This window comes from Emys orbicularis, chromosome 2, assembly GCF_028017835.1.
Source record: "Emys orbicularis isolate rEmyOrb1 chromosome 2, rEmyOrb1.hap1, whole genome shotgun sequence".
In the NCBI taxonomy this organism is placed as follows: Eukaryota; Metazoa; Chordata; order Testudines; family Emydidae; genus Emys; species Emys orbicularis.
The window spans coordinates 176,024,107-176,044,828 of record NC_088684.1 but is presented as its reverse complement, the minus strand read 5'-3'; the positions used below and the strand labels follow the sequence as shown (position 1 = coordinate 176,044,828).

The window sequence follows — 20,722 nt, the reverse complement described above, 5'->3', positions numbered from 1 at the left end:
ATAATGACCCAGCACATGTTGTCCATTTTAAGAACACTTTCACTGCAGATTTGACAAAACACAAAGAAGGCACCAATGTGAGATTTCTAAAGATAGCTACAGCACTCGACCCAAGGTTTAACAATCTGAAGTGCCTTCCAAAATCTGAGAGGGACGAGGTGTGGCACATGCTTTCAGAAGTCTTAAAAGAGCAACACTCCAATGTGGAAACTACAGAACCTGAACCACCAAAAAAGAAAATCAACCTTTTGCTGGTGGCATCTGACTCAGATAATGAAAATGATTATACATCGGTCTGCACTGCTTTGGATTGTTATCGAGCAGAACCTGTCATCAGCATGGACGCAAGTCCCCTGGAATGGTGGTGGAAGCATGAAGGGACATTTTAATCTTTAGCGCATCTGGCACATAAATCTCTTGCGACACCAGCTACAACAGTGCCATGAGAACGCCTGTTCTCACTTTCAGGTAACATTGTAAACCAGAAGTGAGCAGCATTATCTTCTGCAAATGTAAACAAACTTGTTTGTCTGAACAACTGGCTGAACAAGAAGTAGGACTGAGTGGACTTGCAGGCTCTAAAATTTTACATTGTTTAATTTTTGAATGCAGTTATTTTTGAATGCAATTCTACATTTTTAAGTTCAACTTTCATGATAAAGACATTGCACTACAGTACTTGTATTAGGTGAACTGAAAAATACAATTTCTTTTGTTTTTTTAAAGTGCAAATACTTGTAATCAAAAATAAATATAAAGTGAGCACGGTACACTTTGTATTGTGTGTTGTAATTGAAATCAATATATTTGAAAATGTAGAAAACATCCAATAATATTTTAATAAATGGTATTCTATTATTGTTTAACAGTGTGATTAATCACGCGATTAATCACAATTAACTTTTTAATCGCTTGACAGCCCTATTTAAAACATATTCATGTTTATTATGTTGCCTTCAATTTCATAAGAGTTTTAGTATGTCAAAAAGGGACACATAGAAAATAGCAAGACAACAAAATTAAAGCTTAAAAAAGCAGATGTCATTTGGTACCTTATTGAGAGATCTGAACCCTCAGGAAAAAGTATGCATACTTGATACTACACCTTTCTCATCAGAACATCCTAAAGAATTCACAAATATGTTCATATTTCTATTGCCAGTTAACTTTCCAGAGTTGCAGGTGGATATTGTGAAAAGGATGATTCTGTGTTTCATGCTATTACATCGGGTTTCAGAGGTTTGCAGATAAACGTAGAGATGGAAAAATGAATTAGGCATCCCTGATATCCATTAATGGCTACAATTTTTAATATTCGGACCAAAATGAAGGTATTTTATTGTTCTTTAGATTCTTTATCAAATCTGCATCAGGTGACATTTGTTTCAGCTATAAAAAATTGACTCACTGTTCTTGCTGCTTGTAATAATATTAAAAACACGTAGACCTAAATGCTCCTTGCACTGAAAAAGCAGTTGATTAAAACACTATACTATACAGATTAAAAACTTATACTACATACATATGTATGTTTATTTGAGATTTATGCAACAGTGTTTTAAATGTTTCAATATTATTGAATATAATATTGCATATTAGTAGGATTGTCTGTTACTTACTATTACATGAGCAAACACAACATCACTGAAAAGTACAATATATGCTGGAAAAAGTTACAATGTAGTTTTCCTAGGGTATAACTAAGGGAAACCAACTATGGAGGTTTCAGTTGCTGCCCTACATTATTTATCCGCCTTAGCCTTTTTTACAGCTTTAGAACATACCAACCTCCAAGAATGCCTCAAACATTATATTGGCATATCTGACTCCCCAGGTTTCATTCCCAAACCATTTCAAAATTCAACTCAAAATACATTTCTCTTTTACTGTCCATAGTCAGTGAGCTTTTGGCCAGTTTCCTATATCAGTGCTTACACGTACCAGCCTTTCTTACCTATTCTTGTCTACTGTCCCTATCTGCTCCTCTCTCACCTTTTTATGATACCATTTTTACTCTAATATGTGTTGTACATTGCCCCTTCAATTCAGTGCAGAAGGGGGTTTGGTCAGACCAGCGGGGGATAGACAACTCTTTGGGTCCTAAGGAAGGCACTGTGACTTTTCTCTTCCCCTGGTCTGCTCTCCTCATGGGCACCAGGAATTCATACACTGGTGCGACAAGGCATGGGACCAGAGCCGTAACTAGGTATTTTTGCACCCGAGGCAAGAATATAAAATTGCGCCCTCCCCCAGGGATGGCTCTTCGGCGGCAATTCAGCGGCAGGTCCCTCAGTCCCTCTCGGAGGGAAGGGCCTGCCGCTGAATTGCCGCCAAAGAATGAATGAAGGGGCGGTGGTAGAGCCTTTGATTTTGGGGGGTCAACTCATGATTTTTGACTGCTTGGGCTGGTAATGTTGCTTCCAAGATGGTCTTTGGTTCCAATCAAGAGAGGGACTCACAGGTTAAGAGAGGAGGGAGGTGCTGGATATCAGCAGTGGCCACTAGGGATCAGCATGTGTCCTGAGAATGCTGGGAGTTCAGGTTTGCAGGGCAGGATCAGGGGTGGCAGGTTTGTAGAAATTTTGGTGGTGCCCAGAACCCGCCCACACCCAAACTCTGCCCCCCCACCCGCCTAAGGCTCTGGGAGGGAGTTTGGGTGAGGGAGGAGGTCTGGGGTGCAGGCCCTAGGCTGGGGCAGGGGTGCAGGCTCTGGGAGGGAGTTTGGGGATGGGAGGGGGTGCAGGTTCTGGAAGGGAGTTTGGGGATGGAGGGGTGCAGAGGGATGGGGTGCAGGGGTGAGGGCTGTGGGTTGTGGCTGCAGATGAGGGGTTTGGAGTGTGGGGGGGGCTCAGGGCAAGAGTCGGGGTGAAGGCTCTGTCTGAGGCTGGGAATGGGAGGTTTGGTGTGTAGGAGGGGCTCAGGACTGGGGTAGAGGGTTGGTGTCTGGGGGGTGAGGGCTCAGAGTTGGGACTGGGGATGAGGTGTTTGGGGTGCTGGAGGGGCTCAGAGCTCGGGCAGAGGGTTGAGGGTGCGGTGGGGGGGGTGAAAGCTCCGACTGGGGGTGTGGGCTCTGGGGTGGGGCAGGGCTGGGGATGAGTTTGGGGTGCAGGCAGGCTGCTCTGGGACAGGGGCCAGAGAGGAGGACTCCTCCCAGCCCTTTCCCTGCCAGAAGCAGCAAGCTCTGGGGGAGGAGCCCCCCTTTCCTGCTCCCCCAGCAGCACACTCACCCCCACCAATGTCACTGCATGTGCTCCTAGGGCCCCTCTCACGTCCAGGAATCTCCCTTACCTCCCCGTGGTGGGTGCCGGGGGGCGCTGCGTGCGCCTCCTCCCCTGCTGTTGCCCCTGACTGTAGCCTCACTGGGGGTGAGGGATGGGGCTGCCTCCTTGCCCAGCATGGGGCAGGATCAGTGACTGCGGGCGGGGGGGCCCCCTGTGCTGCTGGAGGGCCCCATTGGAAAATGAAAGGGTCTGAGGGGGAAGGGCAGGCTCAGAGTCAGTCTGCCCTGGCAGTTACATGGGGGGCACTAGGACCCTGCGGCAGCAGTTGCTGCAGGGAAGCAGCATGGAGCTACTCTGCTCCGGGTCTGGGAAGTGGGGGGGAAGCAAATCAGGGCCGGGGGAGGCGCGGGGGGGCAGCAGGTGGGGCCGGGGGGAGATCACCCCGGTTATAAATATCTCTGTGCCTGCCAGCGGCTTTTTTTTTTTCTCCACCACTTTTTGCGCCCCTTGGCTCTGTGCGCCCGAGGCAAGTGCCTCACTCGCCTTGCCCTTGTTACGGCGCTGCATGGGACTATGCCACCCGGTGCAAAGCCATGACTAGCCAGTTTGAGGATGGGTTGCTGGATCCAATTGGCTCCTGCATCATCCCCCTCTAGGGATACAAGGCCTCCTGGGAATGGGTGGCCATTCAGCTCCCACTCAGACCTCCTTTGCTGTCTGTATGTGCCTGGCTGGATCTTCTGGGGATACGGTGGGCCTAGCCAGATCACCTTTTTAGTGGTTGGGAAGGGATTTTCCCCACCAGTCAAGGATGGCCTATGTCAGACTGGGTTTTTTTACATCCCTCACAGAAGCCCAGAGGACTGGTTGGTTATTTAGGCCAAGTCTACACCTAAAAATGCGATTGATCTAGCTACATAGCTCAGGGCTGTGAAAAATTTCACTCTTTGTGTGACGTAGTTTGGTTAACCAAACCCCCACTGTAGACAGAGGAATTCTTCCATCAACCTAGCTACCACCTCTTGGAGAGGTGAATTAACTACATCCATAAAAAAACCCTTCTGTTGAGTAGGAAGCATCTATACCGGGGGTAGTCAATAGGTGGTCTGGGGGGCAAACCTGGACTGCCAGACGCTTTTGAATAGACCACAAAATCTTTTTATTTACTTATCATTATCATTGTTATTTTTTAAATTATTTACTCTGGAATCTGGACCTTGACTATACCTTGCCCAAGAAATTTGGACCTTGCCAAAAAATAATTGATTATCCCAGATCTACACTATGGCGCTACCGGAGCACAGCTGCAGTACCGTAGCTGTGCTACTGTAGCTACTGTAGTGTAGACATATCTTTAGGGTAGTGAAGAGGAATAATAAATGTAAAACAAAACAAACAAACAAAAATAGCTTTGTTACAGTTTGCATCCAGCATCCAGTGTGAATGGATGGACTAAAAGGGTGACCTGAGCACCAGACTCAGGAGGGACTGACACAGACTGAAATTGGTTTGGGACAGGGGGGTATAAGCCGGTTCGGCCGGAGCTCGTCCCCCAATGGGGCGGCGGGGAGCCAGACCGCCTCGCTACTTTGGTCAGGTGTGTCGGGGAACTATCTTGGCTGTGTGGCAAACAGTAGCTGAGGCCCTCAGGCAGGGGCTGAGCAAACGGTTGAACAGTAAACCCCAGGCTCCTGGCTCTGAGCAGCCGGGGAGAGGGGGAGACTGCCACCCGCGAGGTGGGTGGCAGGGGGGATGCAGGCCCACCCACTCCACTGCGTCCCAGCCCGGGGCCCTAGCAGCGGCAGAAGACCCACTGCGGTGTCAGTGGGGATCCTGACTGCAACACACTGACATTGGCTCTGGCAGTGTTGCAGCCAGACTCGGGTCGGCTGCCCCTGGGCTACTTCCTACCTCCCCCTCTAGAGGTACCTGGGTCCGGACGGCATCCTCCACGGGGTCACACACCATGGGCTCCTTGGGGTAGCTGGCAAGCGGTTGGTTTGGCAGCTCCTCGGGGTAACTGGCAAATGGTAGGCCTGGCAGTTCCTTGGGGCAATGGGTGAGCAGTAGGCTTGGCAGCGTCTCTGGGTTCGGGCTAGCATCAGGCGTTGGCTGGTCTGGCCAGTCCTCGGGTTGGCTGCCGATCGCCGTGGTCTCCCCACCAGGCATCTGGTCTCTCCGGTGACTGAGCTTCAAGTGAGCTCTGGGTTTTTATACTTCCTGTCCTGCGCCTTGACCTCTGAGGGGCGGGTGCAGGGTTTGCTGGCTCCACCCACTTTGGTGTCCAGAGAGGCTCGTCCCTCTCCAGGGCAGCGGGGAGCCAGACCACCTCGCTACAGGGTGGTCTTAAGTTTCTGCAGACAGAGGCCTGGTTTACACTAAAAAGTTGGGTTGACCCAGCTTCATCACTCCAACGGTTTGAAAAATTCCCATCCCTGTGCAATGTAGTTAAGCTGACTAACTTCTGGTGAAGACAGTGCTAGGTTGATGGAAGAATTCTACCACCTCTCAGGGAGGTGGATTATCTACACTGACAGGAGACTCCCTTCCATCAGTGTAGGTAGCATCTAAACTGAAGCGCTACAGAGGTGCAACTGCAGCTGTGCCGCTGTAGCATTGCAAGAGTAGACAAACCCTCAGTCACCTTCCTGAGTACCCTCATCCTCCATACAAGAGGAGGGTTTAAGGGATCTCAGCACAGGCTGAATCCCCGGTTGAAGGCTACTGGGGTAAGGCTGAGTGCCATCTCCCCGTCTTGGTTAAACTGGATAATCTTACCACACTGGACCCAAATAACTGCCTGGTAGTTAAAAAGAAGGGTGGGAGGGCAGCTTCACTCTAATTCCCATATATATGTTTTGGAATTCATTTAACAGAGTTGTGGGCTGCTGCATTAAACCCATTCCTGTTGAATTTGTCCGGTTTCCTGCAGGTTTGGAGTAGTATGAGACTGTTGTATAATGGGCACTAAAAACCACAGATTTAGCAGAGACACTGGTTTTATGGCCCATTACAACAATTTCTAACACACCCTGATGCAAGCTAACCCTTGATTGTCCTACGATTGCAGAGTTGTTAACTGCTCACTTCATTTTAAGTGGTCTCCTACAACGTTCAAACATCTTATGCTTAACAATGTGTCCCACCATGTATTTAGCTTAGACACCCTGGTTATCTTCTCCAGGCCTGAGGAAGAGCTCTGTGATGCTTGAAAGCTTCCACCAACAAAAGTTGGTCCCATAAAAGACATTTCATCAGCCACATTATCTCTCTTATATAAAAATATGCAGTATTGTAACCATATTCTGTGCATACGAACTTGAGATTTTTTGTGCATGTGTTAATGCTTATTATATAGTATTTAAAAGCCTTTACATAAAAGTCTGTTTACTTCAAGAAATATATATTATAATTATCACTGATATATGAAATGAAAAACAATGATGAATTAGATTTCTAAGATGTTTCCTCAACTTAATTTCTTTCTGCATTATTATACAGGAATATTACACAGTATACTAATTTGCATCCATCTGAACATTAAATTTTCCAACTGTGGCATGTCGTTTGTGACAACCATCTGCTCAGACGTCACTTTTCTCTTAATCAGTCCACTTAACATTAAAGTCAACAATAACAATTTCTGCAGAGACACTGTAAAAGTGATAAAGTTGTTTATATTTTTGCATTTAATTTACCATGCACTCCTACCACTTATGTTCTAACTAGATAACATTTCTGGAGCATCAAACAAAATGAAAAAAATACAAAACCCAACATAAAGCCTGAGTTCTTCAAGCTCTGCATGTTCTTGCGTAATAAAAATGTGTTACAGTTCTGATCACAGACCACTGGAATGTTATAAACTCTAATTTTAGTTAAAAAACTGAATTAAGAGCTATTTCAAGAATCACGATTCAGTTTCTTTAATGAGAATGAAAGTTTAAAAGAGCTAAGCTTAATCTTGGGGCATAACTCAGTTGCACATAACAGAATTTGTTTTTAATCTATTTCGATAGATAGATAGATTAGATAGATAGATAGATAGAGCATTGATAACTACATAAACAAAATCCCTTTGTGTCAAAATGAAGTTATTTATGTTGAAAAGTCAGGTACTCAAAAGTTAGGAAGTGCGAGGATTAAGGTTGCACAGAGAACCTTAATCCTGCCCCTTATGTGTACATATCTGTGACCCAAGAACCTCTTGATGCCAACTGGCTGAGCACACAGGGTGACAGGGACCACCTGGGTTCACCAAAAGAATGTCATGTAAGGTTTCTAATGACAGCTTGTATTACACTGGTCATCATAATCATTGCAAGACGTATGTATGGAAAATAAGTGAGGCGTTAGATATATATATACTAAAAATCATGTTCTTGAGGTCTGCAGTTAAAAAAGGTCATGCCTTAAACAAGCTTCTCCAGACAGGAGCTGGGAAACACTTATCTCCATGGCAGCCCATTGTGTATTGTGTGTGTTATCATAGCAATCTGTTAGCATACTGAGTCAAAAGCTACTTCAGAGATTGTGGAGACTTCAGAGGAAAATCAACAGGAAGAAGTAAACAGCACAAAGGGTGGGACCCTATTTTCAGGTGCAGATCAAAGGTTTGGTCTGGTCTATCTGGGGGTGCAGAGACTTTGGGTAGGCTATTCTGTAGGAAAAAGGGAACATCCTGTGAGTTAAGTTTAGGCTCTAGAAAGCATGTTATGATTTTATTTTATATGTAACCATTTGTTTCCAGTATTCTTACTTTCCATCATTTGAATCTTTGTTCTTTGACAATATATTTATACTACAAACAAAAATAAGTCTATCTAAGTGCTGTGTGTTAAGTGGAGTGGTGATCCTGACTTAAAACTAGTAAGCTGAGGTATACTATTCCTTAGGGAATAGGGAATCTAAGAATTTTGAGAGTGTTCAGTGGAAGAGAGGCTGAACACTACAGAGGAATGCTCAGAGGACTTGGCAGACTGTGTGTGCCTATCACTAACCTGAGAGACAAGATGGGTGAAATAGTATCTTTTTTTGGACCAACTTCTTCAAGTCTGGAGAAGAGCTCTGTGTAAGCTCGAAAGCTTGTCTCTCTCACCAACAGAAGTTGGTCCAATAAAAGATATTACCTCACCCACCTGGTCTTTCTAATATCCTGGGACCAACATAGCTACAACAACATCACAAATATCGCTAACCTGTACAACCAGAGTGAGGCCTGGAAGGCAGTGGTTGTGTTGCCAGAGACTGGTGGAGTCAGGGAGCTGAACCACAAAAGGCACAGACAAGACATCCTCACACTAAGGGCAGGTAGTAAAAAGGTGCATCACAACTGTGGGTACCCCGGGAAGTATCACAATATCATGAAACAGTCCTTAATTACATCATCACATACTGTTTTTTTCCACAAGATCCCTGCCTCATTCAGTGCACAGAGATGGATGGTGCTCAGGAAATGATTCATAAGAAGAGTTCAAAATGACATCCAATAAAGGAAATGGTCTTTCGTTTTTGTATTGGAGTGTCATTTAAGTAAGGTCTGCTTCCCTTCTAATATATCCCAGTTGGGCTAAAGGGGACCGTTGCTCCTCAGATTTGTGACTTTCAAACAACTTTTCATCTCTAAAATGTTCTTTCCTTCACTACACCAAACTGTGCCCGATGCAAATACCTCTCCTATGATATTTCCCACAACACCTTACCCAGAGCCTCAGCAACTATAGGGCCAGTATTCATCATACAGCAGCCACTAAAGATAACCTCCTTCAGCACTGCAATACCAGTGTGTGACTACTTGCTAATCTGGAATGCAAAACCTTTTAACTTCTTTCTTCCCAAAGCCTAAAGGGCTAAAGCCTCATATGGCCACCCTGAGGGCTGTCTCTTGCATGATAACATATAGCACTGTCCTCTAAGGTACCAAACTAACAGCCTAAATATACTGTTAGATGCAATATAAATATGATGTAGTGTAATCAGGGCCTCAATGCAATCTAATTTACACATCTGCTTGTGCACTATGGATTTTCTTTAAAATTCTCTAAAAACTATCCCTTGCATGGTCCTTTACTTTGAATTTTGACAACTGACAGATATTTTTCTTTTCATAAGAGGGGTTTCCCAAGGGTGTGTTTCAGAGGTCAAATGTCACAATGACTTAGAAAAAAATTACTGAATCAGATCCCAAGTTTAGCTCAATATTTTGATCTGAAGTTTATTTTGACAGAAATGACAGCGTTGGCAAATGCCTATACTATTTTATGGGCTACAGTAGATAATAAATCTGAACTGAGAAGTGGACTAACATTTTTGTGATTTCTTTTTTTTAAAAGATTCCTTATTCCTTCTTACCTGACTTAAAAAAACTCATTAAAGCTATTTTATTGTAATGATATTGATAGACTCCTTTATTTCTTCATATTTTAATAATGTATTTATAATGTCCGTAATCAGAAATCAAGCTGAAATGTGATATTTGTGCCAATGAAGTATAAACCATTTGTGAAGGCTTTAAAGTAAAGCAGAAAATAAATACTTACATGTAGCTCCTTGTTTACATATATTCACATGCAATTCTACCAAATAGCTGCAGGATTTCACATATGAAAGGTGAAGATTACTGTCAGGAATATTACCATGTTTTTATCTTTTTCTTTTTCCTTTGGTTTTTTGGAAGGAAACTTATTACTTACCCAACATTTTCTGCATCTTCATCACACTCAGCCCTGTATTTGCAAGCCCCACATTTGGAGTGTTTTCTGTGAACTTCTGTTCCAGATCCTTCATACTCTAAATAAAACAAGGCAGTGTCATCAGAAAATGTAACTTCTTTCACATTATGCTATGACTCTGTCTACACAAATTAGTTTGCCTTTCAACAGGAAAGCAGCTTGTAGGCATAGCGTTGTCATATATTTATAGCACAGTCATTAGCCTCACTAGTATTACTTCTTCCAAAATTGGGCAACAACTAAGGTTTGATAGAGTGATAACAATTACAAGATAGCACACAAAAACAAAAAACAAACAAACAAACAAAAACGAAAAACAAACAAAAAACATTGCTTCATTGGTTATTTACTACTCCTTTATTGTTGTACAGAGTGATTTGCTATTGATTTTCCTCAGTTCTCTAAATCTGACACTAATATACATACTAGCTCATTTAAAGGAAACTTTATTTGCCACTAACACCATATAAAACATGCACCTTTTAATGCCATTTGACTAGTAATTTAATAATGTTCAGGTAAAGAACATATACATAGCCAAGCAGAAAGAAGGGAAAATATTTTAATTGAAGTTCTGTAATTATAGACATCGTTCCATATAACTACTTATTACATATAATGATTTTCCTCTGTGTACCTGAGGATAGATTTTCTTTCATTTTGTACTAGATTATACTAATTTCTCATAGTTTCAGCCTTATTCCTTTTCATCAGTGGTTTAGGATATACAGAAGACCCAGTGCATTATCCTGATAAGATACTGATAGAAATGGAACTTCTTGTAGAAGATAGAGCATATCTCCAAGGTTCAAAAACATTGGTCCTACAGGCAACAGCATTATTCTTGTGGTTCACACTGACATCACAGCTCATCAGTCACATGGGAGGAAAATGTAGATCCACAATGTTCTGATGCAGGACAATCTAGAATTTGATAGATGCCTAATTTATAACTGTTATGACACATTTGGTGGAATATTATAGTGAATAGTGTTATCTTTTTTCTCCACGAGTTCATAAAAAATATCAAGCTGATCAATAAAAATATAGTTTTCAAATTCAAAGTGCAGAACAATGTAACTATAAGAATATTAAGCTCTTCAATGGTACAAAAAGTTCACTGGGCCAAAAGTACTGCATTGTTAGAAGGACATGGTGTATTTTAAAGACATTATCACATGTCAAACATTGCATGTCCGATCACTGTGAATCTCTGCACACGACAGGATCCCTACACACCATAATGACCTACATTTCTGTTAATTGATTCTAAATTAAAAACTCACCACGAAAGCATAATATGAAAACACGTTTCATATTTCAAAGCTCACATTTTTTCTAAACTATTGTCACAGCTTTCTTGCCTTTATTAGTGGCTAAGTTAAAGCTAAATATAAAATCTACTTGAACCAAAAACACATTAAAAATCAAACATATTTTAATGTTAGCTGGGCAATATAAATATAAAATTATCAAACACAACCGAAACTGTGTCTAGTTATATTTTATAATACATTTCTATTTATGCTCAGTGCACCTTAAAGAATTAAATCTGTCTTTATCCTTTTAAGAACACAATTTTTTCCATACTGGACTAAAAATAATATTGCAGAGAAATAGCTTAAAATAATGTGGTTAATTTAATGTCCTATTTTTTTTTACATTTGGAGTTCTGCAGGTAAATTTTCAATCTCAATAATACCATTAAAGGAACACTCTAACATTGCAATACAGTGAATTAAAAAAAAATTGTTTAAAATAATTTCAGATACTAACCTGTCCCTGAGTCACACTGCCAAATTTTTGTGGTTTTTACAACCACATTTTCCTACTTTTAAAGTGATTTTCTCTGTTTTGTTGACAGGGGAAACTGACTATACTGAAACAGTGAAGTTGACTATATAAAATACAAAATGTTGTCAAAGATAAAGTTAGTAACAGAGAAAAGTATTTTCTCTCATCTCCTACTCTTATAGTAGTCTTGTGTGCTACTTGTAACAACAGTCAGATAAACAAATTAAGCTAGAAGTGTAAATTCTAAGTTGTTGGTATCCCTTAAATACAGCGTGCCTGGGAGTATGGAACAGGAGGAAGTCCCCTTGTTCCTATACATGGCTTCTTGGACCTTGGGTGTAGATGCACCTGGAGCAGGTAAACTGGGATTAGATAGATAAAGAGACGAGTAAAGTCTTGGCTACATTTCTTACTCAGCGGCCAGCACAGCTGAGAAAGCATGAGGAGCGGTGGATGTAATAATTTATAGCTGGTATAACTTCAGATTCATAGATTATAAAGACAGAAGGGACCATTGACATAATCATAATCTGACCTCCTGTATACAACAGGCCATAGGACTTCCCTGAATCAATTCCTGTTTGAACTAGAGCACACCTTTTGGAAAAACATCCAATCTTGATTTTAAAGTTTCCAGAGATGGAGAATCCATCAAACCCTGGGCCAATTGTTCCCTGGTTAATCATCCTCATTATTGTAAATTCGAATCTCATTTCTAGTCTGAATTTGTCTATTTTCAAATTCCAGACATAAGATCTTATTATGACTTTGTCTGCTAGATTAAGAGTCCTCTATTATCAAATTTCTTTTCCCCACATATTTATAAACTGTGATCAATTCACCCCTTAAACTTTTCTTTGTTAAACTAAATAGATTGAGCTCCTTGAGTCTTGCACTATAAGGCATGTTTTCCAATCTTTTAATTATTCCTGTGGCTCTTCTCTGAACCCTCTCCAATTTATCAACATCCTTCTATCATAGATTTCAAGGCCAGAAGGGACCAACTGCAACAATCTAGTCTGACCGCCTGTAGACTAGAACTTCCAGGCCATAGAACTTTCCCCAAAATAATTCCTAAAGCAGATCTTTTAGAAAAACATCCCATCTTGATTTAAAAATGGTCAATGATGGAGAATCCACTATGACCCTTGGTAAACTGTTCTAATGGTTAAGTATCCTCACTGTTAAAAATGTACACCTTATGTCTAGTCTGAATTGGTGTACCTTCAATTTCCAGCCTTTGGATCATGTTATACCTTTGCTAGACTGAAGAGCCCATTATTAAATATTTATTCCTAATGTAGGAACATATAGACTGTAATCAAGTCACCTTGTAACCTTCTCTTTGCTAAGCTAAACAGCTAAATTAGTTTTCTTGCAGTCTTCTGGAACTTCCCCAATGCTCCAATACTTACTGAAAAATCAAAGGTTCATGAAATTGGCCCTTTTTAAACATCATATATATATATTACTTGTTTGGAATTTATTTCATTTGTTATATTCAAAGAAAATAATGTCACGAGCACTTGTATCTAAGCTACCACTAATTTTTAGTACTGTGATCATTTCCTCTTTATCTGTCAAGATGAGGTCTAAGCTAGAATTCCTCTATGTTGGATGCACCACTTTGTCAGTTAGGCAATTCTCATCTATAGTATTTAGAATTTCTCAGGATGTTTTAACATTGGCAGCATGAGGCCTCTAGCATATGTAAACTTGGTAGAATTCAATTTTTTTTTAAATTTCAACAGCTAATATTGATGCTTATTTTTATGCATATTTTCTATTTTTAATCACTAAGTTTTCACAATTGCAAGAAACTATGAGGGGAACAGACAATAATTTAATGACAGTAGATGTGGAGATTCAAAAAGTTAAAGCTTTATAACTGTTAAAACATAAATTGTCAACATCACATATCAAAATATACACAGTAAATAGCCTTAAAACAAACTGTGCTAAAATTGGTGTTATCACAACAGAAATATTTTTATTGATTTGTGTGTGTACAGTGAAATCAATGTTTACCAACATTAACTGATAAAAATCTAATCCTTCCAGGCCTAAACATGTGTCACTCAGATTAAAGTCCTCCATGATCACAGAGGTTTCCCTCCTCACACCACACATTAAAGATAGGTGCTTAGAGAGCTGGTCATCCTGTTCTCTAGTGTGATTTTGTGGTCTGTAGCAGACACCAATTAGTACCAATTTTGTGCTTTATCTGTTGGGACATTGATCCATAAACATTCAAGAGCATTTTCTTCCAAGCTGTCAGTGACTCAGAAACAGGTAATGCCATTTGTGACAGAATGCCACTCTCCCTCCCCTTTTACCTACTCGATCCTTTCTAAATAGGTTATAATCATTGATTTCTACATTCCAATCATGCGAATTATCCCACTAGGTTTCAGTAATACCAACTAGATTGAATTTATGCTCATAAATGAGCAATTCAATTCCTCTTGTTTATTACCCAGGCTTCTGGCACTGGGGCATAGGCAATTAAAGAATTTCTTCTGTTCACATCCTGTGTTGTCTTGATTAATTTTGTTCTCAGCATCTTGATTTTGTTCTCCATGAATGCTCATTTGTTCCCTCTTTTCCCACTCTACTTTTGTTACAGGCCCATCAAATTAACATACACACACACATACACCAGCCCAGGGTCACTCTCTTGGTATGTCTACACAGCAACTAGACATCTGTGGCTGGCCTGTGCCAGCCGACTCAGGCTCATGGGGCTCAGGCTGCTTCATTGCTGTGCAGATGTCTGGGCTCAGGCTGGAGCCCAAGCTCTAGGATGGAGCCCAAGCTCAGGGTCCCAGAGATCAGGCTCCAGCCCAAGCCTGGAAGGCTATACAGCACTGAAACAGCCCCGTGAGCCCGAACCCGCTGGCATGGACCAGCTGCGGGATTTTCTTTGCTGTTGTAGACATACTCTCTGAGTCTGAATGTCTCCCAGGGCTACCCTGGGTTAGTGCAGCATACACACCCACACTTTGTTCAGGGTTGTGCCTAAAGTCACACTCCAGTCCTATGAAACTGAAATATAAATAAACTGTACCAGAATGGAGTGACTAGGGTTTATGGAGTTGTGGCCAGTCTTTATGTGACCATGCAGAAAGGACTGCTCTCTGACCTGCACACCCTCCTAAGAACTGAAGCCTCTGTGTTCCGAATACAAGGGCTGCTAGAGAGGTGTCCCTCTTAGGAGCAACTTATCTAAAAGGGGTTGGGAAGTAGGGGGAACCAGAGGTCTATCACTCCTGCATGCTGACCATGTTGTGTGCTGCACCTCTTAATAGGGGTGTCTCCTATTGTGCTCCTCTTAGCACAAAAACACCTCCCAATGCACCTCCTTAAGGCAGTGTAGCTTCACAACACTCCTTACTACAGGCTACCATCTAGTGACTTGTCTGATTGACAGATTATGGAAATGCTATTATGACGCCATAGTTAAGGCTGTGTTCTGCAGTTAATGCAAGCCTTCAACCTCTTTGGGCTGTCTACACTGCAATCAGAAGTTAATTAATGGAGATATCCTATCTCCTAGACGGGACCTTGAAAGGTCATTGAGTCCAGACCCCTGCCAGCAGGACCAAGTACTGATTTTGCCCCAGATCCCTAAGTGGCCCCCTCCAGGACTGAACTCACAACCCTGGGTTTAGCAGACCAGTGCTCAAACCACTGAGCTATCCCTCCCTCCCTGTTGGCTGCAGCATGTGTAGACATCCCTGAGGTAGCTTTGATCAAGCTAAGTCCAATAACAATAGCAGCAAAACTGCAGCAGCATGGGCTGTACAAGCCCACTTGTGACCTGGGTATGTACTTGAGCGGCTAGCCCATGTTGTTGCAGCTTCACGGTTATTGGTATTCAAGCTAGCTAGATCAAAGCTAGCTTGGGTATGTCTACACATACTGCAGTCACACCCCTGACCGCAGTGTAGACATACCCTTTGTTTTATATGAAAAACAGCATATTTATTCTGAATTTTCATATCTTTCGATACAGTTGAATTTTCTGCTGGCTTATGTGCTTCTAGTCTTGGTGTAAGGAATGGTTACCAATGTGGAAGATCCTGTTCATTGTCAAACTGTTTGGCCAGTTTAGGAGCAGAGTTCTCCTCTTCCACCCAGCAGGGCCGGCTTTAGGAACTGTGGGGCCCGGAATCGGGCCCCGCACCTTAGGCGCCTTTTTAATTTTCTTTAGTCTCCCGGCTGCGGTCCGCTCCGGGTCTTCGGTGGCACTTCGGTGGTGGAGGGTCGGCTCCAGGTCTTTGGCGGCATGGGGTCCTTCACTCGGCTCCGGGTCTTCCGCGGCACTGAAGGACCCCCCGCTGCCGAAATGCCACTGAAGACCCAGAGCGGACCGCAGCCGGGTGACTAAAGAAAATTAAAAAATTAAAAAGGCGCCTAAGGTGCGGGGCCCGATTCCGGGGAATCGGCCTAAAGCTGGCCCTGCCACCCAGAGATCCACACCTCACTGATGGAACATCCATCATTCACCATAAAATACCACACAGCAACCTTAGCTCTGCCCCAGTAGGGGGCAAGCCTCCCAGCACCTTTGCCTTCAACCATGAGATCACTATAGATCAGGAGTCGGCAACCTATGGCACGCGTGCCAAAGACGGCACGCGAGCCGATTTTTAATGGCATGCTGCTGCCTGCCGGAGTCCCGGCAGGCAGCAGCGTGCCATTAAAAATCCTGCCCAGCCCGGCCCGCTCTTCTCCTCCCTCCGCTCCCCCCCTGCGTGGGGGCAGGGGGCAGGAGCATAGGCGTGCGCACGGGGTGTGCCCAGGCACACCCTAATGCAGGGGTGGGCAAATGGCCCCACTCTCCCGGCGTGGCAAACCGCGGGGTCCGCCCTCCTGGGCCGGAGTGCCCGGCCGAGCGCAGCAAGCTGCCGTCCCCTCCCCTGCCTTCCCCCCTCCCCTGGAGCCATGCCACCGTGCGCGCAGCGCTCTGGGGGCCGGGGCTGCCCGCTCACGCGGGGAAGTGTTTGGCTCCGCGGGGAGGCAGACACGCTCCCCGCTCATCCGGAGCCATGCCGCCGCACGCACGCGCAGCATTCTGAGGGGCGGGGCTGCCTGCTCCCGTGGGGCAGCGTGTCTGGCTCTGCGCGGAGCAGAACATGCTGCTAGGAGCCTCATGGTAAGGGGTCCGGGTCCGGGGGGTTGGATAAGGGGTGGGGGCAGTCAGAGGACAGGGAGCAGGGTGGGTTGGATAAGGGGTGGGATCCCAGGCGGGGTGGTTAGGGGCGGGGGGTCTCTGGAGGGGGCAGTCAGGGAGCAGGGGGGGTTGGATGGGGCATGGGAGTCCTGGGGTCTGTCAGGGGGTGGGGGGTGGATAGGGGTCAGGGCAGTCAGGGGACAGGGAGCAAGGAGGGTCCTGGGGGGGCAGTTAGGGTGGGAGGTCTCTGGAGGGGGGTGGTCAGGGGACAAGGAGCTGAGGGGGGGCCTGTCAGGAGGCAGGGGTGTGGAGAGGGGTTGGGGCAGGCAGGGAGGGTTGTATGGGTCGGGAGTTCTGGGAGTCCTGTCAGGGGGGCGGGGAGCGGTTGGATAGGCATGGGAGTCCTGGGGGTCTGTCTGGGGGCAGGGGTGTGGATAAGGGTCCGGGCAGTCAGGGGACAAGTAGGGGGTAGGATCCTAGGGGGGCAGTCAGGGGACAAGGAGCAGGGAGGCTTAGATAGGGGGTGGGGTCCTGGGGGGCAGTTAGGGGCAGGTGTCCCAGGAGGGGGTAGTCAGGAGACAAGGAACGGGGGGGTTGGGAGTTCTGAGGGGGGCAGTCACGGGGAGGGAAGTAGGAGGGAGTGGATGGGGGCAGGGCTAGGGCATGGTGAGGGCAGGGCTAGGGCAGGGCTCCCTGGGTGCACACTCTAATGAAATGTGCTGCACACGCCTATGGGCAGAGGGTTGGTCCTGCCGGCTCCCCTGCCTCTTCCAGTAGTGTGCTGGGTTCCTGTCCCTCCTCCATCTCTCCGTCCCTCCCTCCCTGCCGGCCGATCAGCTGAAGGCCCTTGAGAGGGAGGGGGTCGGGAAGGAGCAGAGTCAGCGTGCTCACTGCTCCCGGCAAAGGCAGAGAAGAAGAGGGGGCAGCGCCTTGGGGAAGGGGGGGGGTGGAATAAGGGCATATCCCCTCCAGCCCCCTGCCCTGACCCCCCCTCACACACACCCAGCCCTCTGCCCTGAGCCCTGACCCCCCCTCACATACACCCAGCCCTCTGCCCTGATCCCCCCCCACACACACGCAGCCCTCTGCCCTGAGCCCCGCAGCCCTGCACACCCCCCAGGTTCGTGCCCTGAGCCCTGTGCCCTGCACACCCCCAGGCCCCTGCCCTGAGCCCTGTACCCCCATACACACCCAGCCCTCTGATTGACTCCTTCACCCCCCCACGACCCCAGCCCTGACTCTGGCACCCCCACACATACTCAGCCCCCCCGCCCTGACACCTGTACCCCCCTCACATGCCCCCAGCCCTCTGCCCTGACTCTTGCACCCCCCACATCCCCACCCCCACCCAGAGCACCAAACGGGAGCTCCTGAACACCCCCCCACACACACACATTCCCACCTGCACCCCTCGCACTAAATGGGAGCTGCCCAGGTAAGTGCCCCACACCCAAACCTCCTGCCCCAACCCTGAGCCCCCTGCCTCATTCTAGCTCCTGGCCAGACCCTTCACCCCCAGCCCTGTGCTCAGTGCACTCCCACCCTCAGCTCAGTGCAGAGAGAGGAAGAGAATGGGCCAGAACCAGGGAGAAGGTAGGTAACCACTGTATGTGGGCAGGGCCGGGACCCCAGACCGGCAGCAGGCTGAGCGGGTCTGGCAGCCGGGATCCCGGCTGGCAGGAGCCGGCGGATGGAACCCCTGAGCAGCAGTGGTCTGAGCCGCTCAGCCCACTGCCGGTCTGGGGTCCCGGCCGCCGGCCCTGCACAGCCCACTGCCGGTCTGGGGTTCTGGCTGCCGGATCCTTGCCAGCCAGGGTTCCGGCTGCAGGCCCTGCTCAGCCCCCTGCTGGCCTAGGTGAACAGAACCCCAGACCAGCAGCGGGCTGAGCGGGCCGGCGGCGTAAGATCAACATTTTAATTTAATTTTAAATTAAGCTTCTTAAACATTTTGAAAACCTTGTTTATTTTACAATACAACACTAGTTTAGTTATATAATATATAGACTTATAGAGAGAGACCTTCTAAAAAACATCAAAATGTATTATTGGCATGCGAAACCTTAAATTAAAGTGAATAAATGAAGACTCGGCACACTACTTCTGAAAGGTTGCCGACCCCTGCTATAGATAATGGCAGGAGAGACATTTTCTCTGTTTAGCGTGGTTGTGAGTTTAGGGAGGGGGGGAGTTTGAAGACTGACATGCCTACTGAGGCAGAATTAAGGTAGGAGTGTGTTGTCTGGCAGTTGTTCTAGTGATGAGGTGTGTGACTCAGGGTGGAGGAGTAGAGGGTATGTTAGATGCTTTCATTTTTCTTTTCCTTGCTTTTGTAGTTCTGTGTTAGGTATATTACATATCTGGCAAACTTAACTCACAAACAGTGTTCTTATGTATTAACAATCAGTTATGTCAGACAAAGTTAACATTTTTGGTAGCATTTGATGCGTTTTCTCTGACTGCATAAGAATCACCATGGAGGACTAGACTATTATTCACCTATTCCTATGTCCTGTTTCCACAGGAGCCAGTTCCTGATGCTCCAAAGGGAAGCTAAACAACTACAAAAATATGCATTTGGCAAACTATGCACCAACATACAATAGTGAGGAGGTAGGAAAGTCACCATACGCCCAGAAGAGTAATGAGGGAGCAGTCCCTGCACTTTCATAAACACAGGCAATGCAATTATGCCAAGCCCTTTCAAGGACAGCACAGTGGGGAGTGAGTTCCTCATTCTCTGCCCCCTCAGATAAGGACCAGACATGTGTCTCTTAGCCTCTCTATGGTCCTGATTGTGATACCCTTACTTAGGATAGCAAGCACTAACCCAGGAGATCACTCACCCAGAAGTCATTACTAGCTTAAGTACTAAAGGCTGCACAGTCAGGCCCTCTATATTTGTCTCCTTTCCTTGCCTCACAAGGGTGTTGTGAGATTTTGTTTTGTTGCCACTTTTACTAACTTACAGAAATAAATGGGACTAATAGGGGTTTAAGGCACTATTTAGGACAGAATCAGGCCCGTAATGTTTGTAAATCACTCTGAGACTCTCAGATTGGAGTTGCTATAGAAATGCAACGTCGTATTATCCTTCTCCACCTTCTGTAACTGACATGTTTAGAAAGCTGCAAAAATTCAAGCTTTTGAAATTTATAAAATATAAAGGTTTTGAAATCTGTATGTTTACACAAGCCTGACTGTGTGACAACCATGGGTAACTGTTGTGCCCAAGGGGGGTAAGGAACAGATGGTAGTCTACTAAAAAGCACAAACTGTCTATCATTTTATTAATTATAAAAAGCAATCTGCCAAATGTTCATCACAAGATACTTTAGCTACTAAATTTCAGAGAGACTGGGAATTCAAAACAAATTATTTTAGTAATAATTAATTTCGCTATCTGTATTGCAAGCATGCTATTTCCTCAGCTTGAAAGCCTGAATTGATCAGCTGCCATCTGTCTAAAATTAATTTTATTTTAATACATAAAATGCATTTGCTTAGATAAACAGACACCTGCTATATGTATTTTTACTCCGAAAGAGAAAAAAATTAATTTTATGCCCATAGGATGACACTTAGAAATCTTGCCCCCTGAGGGTCTAGAAGGTTTAAGAGACTGGTACTAGAATATGGAACCTTTCACCTTGAGGTCAGTGATCTGAATCTGAAGAGCAGGCCTGAAGTGACAAAGTCATTACTGTCTGATAACTGTTTGACGGCCTATCTGACATAGATTGGTGGTTTCAGACTTGTTCCTAGTGAACAGCTGACAATAGCACAAAAGCAATACTACCAAA

The 20,722-nt window shown here is 45.1% G+C and overlaps 1 protein-coding gene across 1 annotated transcript in view; it reads right to left on the bottom strand.

Moving 5' to 3' along the window:
* TMEFF1 (transmembrane protein with EGF like and two follistatin like domains 1) overlaps nt 1–20,722 on the bottom strand; it is a 224,852-nt gene that overhangs the window by 37,834 nt on the left and 166,296 nt on the right. The window contains exon 5 of the mRNA XM_065399550.1: nt 9,914–10,010. Within this exon, the coding sequence (XP_065255622.1) occupies nt 9,914–10,010 (97 nt within the window). The remainder of the gene's footprint in view (nt 1–9,913; nt 10,011–20,722) is intronic.